The sequence below is a fragment of the Microtus ochrogaster genome, chromosome 18 (genome assembly GCF_000317375.1).
Source record: "Microtus ochrogaster isolate Prairie Vole_2 chromosome 18, MicOch1.0, whole genome shotgun sequence".
Taxonomy (NCBI): domain Eukaryota; kingdom Metazoa; phylum Chordata; class Mammalia; order Rodentia; family Cricetidae; genus Microtus; species Microtus ochrogaster.
The window spans coordinates 46886755-46889686 of record NC_022020.1 but is presented as its reverse complement, the minus strand read 5'-3'; the positions used below and the strand labels follow the sequence as shown (position 1 = coordinate 46889686).

At 47.6% G+C, this 2932-nt stretch overlaps 1 protein-coding gene across 1 annotated transcript in view; it reads right to left on the bottom strand.

Annotated features, from left to right (window-relative positions):
* Pdgfrb (platelet derived growth factor receptor beta) overlaps nucleotides 1–2932 on the bottom strand; it is a 39106-nt gene that overhangs the window by 14681 nt on the left and 21493 nt on the right. Inside the window, exons 9-10 of the mRNA XM_026783370.1 lie at nucleotides 1997–2120; nucleotides 1231–1442 (exon numbers count right to left, since the gene is read on the bottom strand). Of these exons, the coding sequence (XP_026639171.1) occupies nucleotides 1231–1442; nucleotides 1997–2120 (336 nt within the window). The remainder of the gene's footprint in view (nucleotides 1–1230; nucleotides 1443–1996; nucleotides 2121–2932) is intronic.

Sequence of the window (2932 nt, the reverse complement as noted above, 5' to 3'; positions counted from 1 at the left end):
TGCGTGTGTGTGTGTGTGTGTGTGTGTGTGTGTGTGTGTGAAATGCCTTTTGAAGCTCTGATTTTTCTGACTTCTGTATCCTGTATCCCCACTCCTTACCACTTCCTTCCCTATTACTTCCCCTGCCTCAGATCCACATACAGCTTGCCTTCCAGACGGTCTTGTTTCCTTGAACTTCTCAGAAACTAATCTACCTCTAGGCTTTTCCACAGGCGTCCTTGACTGCAACACCACCCCTCCCAGGCTAACATTAGCCATCTTTCAACATTTGATGTAAAGCTTCTTTTTCCTGGGGTACTTCCCCAACCCGACGGTTAGCATAGAGCTTCTTCTCTCTTGGGGCTGCTTCCTGGAGGCTGGTTTACTCCTTTGTTGGCCTCCTGTGTACTATGAGTTTGGGTCCCCATAACTTACTGAGCAGGAAATAGGTGAGTGATGAAGCATGCACACACGTGTGCGGGCAGGGATGAGTGGACACACACATCTGGACTCTGGCAAGCACTGTTTATATGTGCAATAACCATACACATATGTGGACCTGCTGTACACATTTTCTGGAGGTGTGTGTCTACAGACTTGTGCTCAATACTTTTTAATGTTTTATATGTTGCAACTATGTGAGTGCAGATATGTACCATGCCAATTTTCACACATGCACAAGGTTTGTACATGCATGGTTTATACACATGTATGGGGATTGTACTCCCACATGTACCTGTGTGTAGATATTCATTTCATGGATTACATACAAGTCTTAGATTTGGGCAGGCTTATATACACAGCTTACAAAAGTATACCCTGCAGTTTTATATACACGGACAGTATTGTGCTTGCAGGAGCACATGCTAACATATGTGTTCTCTAGGGATTAAGCATCCTCAGCACAGATTGCATGTGCACATGAAGGGTGTATGCCCAAGTCCCAAGATCAGCTCACTCATGTTTACATCATGTTTACATCATGCTTACATCATGTATCATGCATACCAGTTCATTTCCTACGCATGAATCAATGCTTTTCATGTCTGTTCTGTATAGACTGTGTTTGTGCACTTGTGCCCACATAATACGTTGTGATGTGCGTAGGAACATACTCTGGTGGCTTTTGTTATGTTCCTATGGGCTTTGTGAGCATGCTGACTTGACCCACTTTGGGCATGCAGGCTCGGCATAGCAGGACCAAGGAAAGGGTGAAAGGTCATCAGAACAACCCAAAGCTGGGACACTCACAATGTGGTACCACGGTGACCTCCTGCGAATCTCTGCCCATCGAGTTCTGCAGCATGCAGCGTACTGACAGCGGCTGATCCACGTGACGCAGGCGCAGCGTGCTCACCACCTCATATACCCGTTCCTCCTCCCAGAAAGTCACGTTAGTCTCTACCTGGTTCTCCTCCTTGGAACCGTTCCCCAAGGGTATGGGTGGCAGTTTTCGCGGACACCTGCTAGGAGACACAGGGGCAATAGCTCGCATCCTCTCTTAGTTCCCCTTTGCAGATGGGGGAACCGAGGCTCAAAGCAGGCTGTACACTGAGTGGTGTATAGAGAAGGATGTTTCATTTCTATGACCGCTTGGTTCTTAAGCAGGTTCCTACTGTGTTGTCTAGATGGACCAGCAGGGGGTGCTAGTACTCCAGAACTGAGACTCCTCAATAGCAAAATTCACTCATTTGACCCTCAAGGTTAACCAGTGTATCAGGGTTAGAGGCAAACCCTGAACTCATCCTATGTCTATGTACTAGGGATAGAACAACTACTGGATGAATTAGACACCTCTAGGGGCCAGACCCTGTACCTTCCAGGGCTGAGGATGGCTCAGGGTCAAGATAAGAAAAGGAGCTAATTAGGTTATGCACAGTATCTCCAGGAAAGCAGAGGACTGGTCTAAGATGTGGCCTGGACCTCTCAGGAGAAAAGTCTGGTCTGGATTACCGTGCACTGGGTCATTCTAGGCAGATGAGGGTGTTCGGGAAGGCTGAGGCTCAGGTATGCTCACCTTTTGAGGTCTCTGCAGGTAGACCAGGTGACGTTTGGCTGAGGCATGCCCTGGCCACGACAGCGGATTGTCTGCTCCCCGTTGGCAGGGTGGCTCTCACTCAGCTCCAGCACATGGACAGGAACTGAACAGCCAGAAAGTACAGGGTCAGGGAGTGGGGTGATCAGAAGAGACCTCAGAGGACTTGCTCCAGAATTTCCCCAAGGCAGGAGACTACAGGGGGAATGTTATATACCAGGAGCCACAGTGTGAAAAGTGACAGCTTCCTCTCTGGAACTTCAAAGGGCAAGGCTCAGAGTCTGTCTCTAACATCAGTCTGAGACTTGCTCTTCCCTTAACAAAGAGAGAACAGGTCCAGAGACCAGGGCCCTGGGCAGCTAGGCTCATGAAGCTAGACTTTGACAGCATTGCTTTGTTTTGTTTTGTTTTGTTTTCCTGATTTTACTTTAGTGGTTGTTTTATATTTATGTCCTATGACACTGAGTTTACATCTACAACCAAGATGCTAAATTTTGTTTTTCAAATAGATTTAGTTTTAGAAAGCTAATTGATAAATCGTTAAGTCTTTATCCTGTCATTTCTGTGCACAAATCCTTCATTTCAGTCGCAATGGAAGCCAAAGCTGTACCAAGCCCACAAGCACTCACCCAAGTACCCCCCTCCATCCTTCCTCCATTTCTACCCTGACCTCATGCCCTCCATATATGCCAGAGCCCTCTATTCAGGCCACACCCACCTTCCTGCTATTTCTCTGGCAACGTGACGCATGATCTGGAGTGCTCTTCCCTAAATATCCACTTGTCTAATGCTCTCCATCCTCAAGTCTTCTCACAAAGGCCGACTCCAGAATGAGGTCAACCCTGATCGCCACACTGGAAACTACAACCCTCACCACCAGGCTCCTCTCAGTCTGTCTGTCTGTCTGTCTGTCTGTCT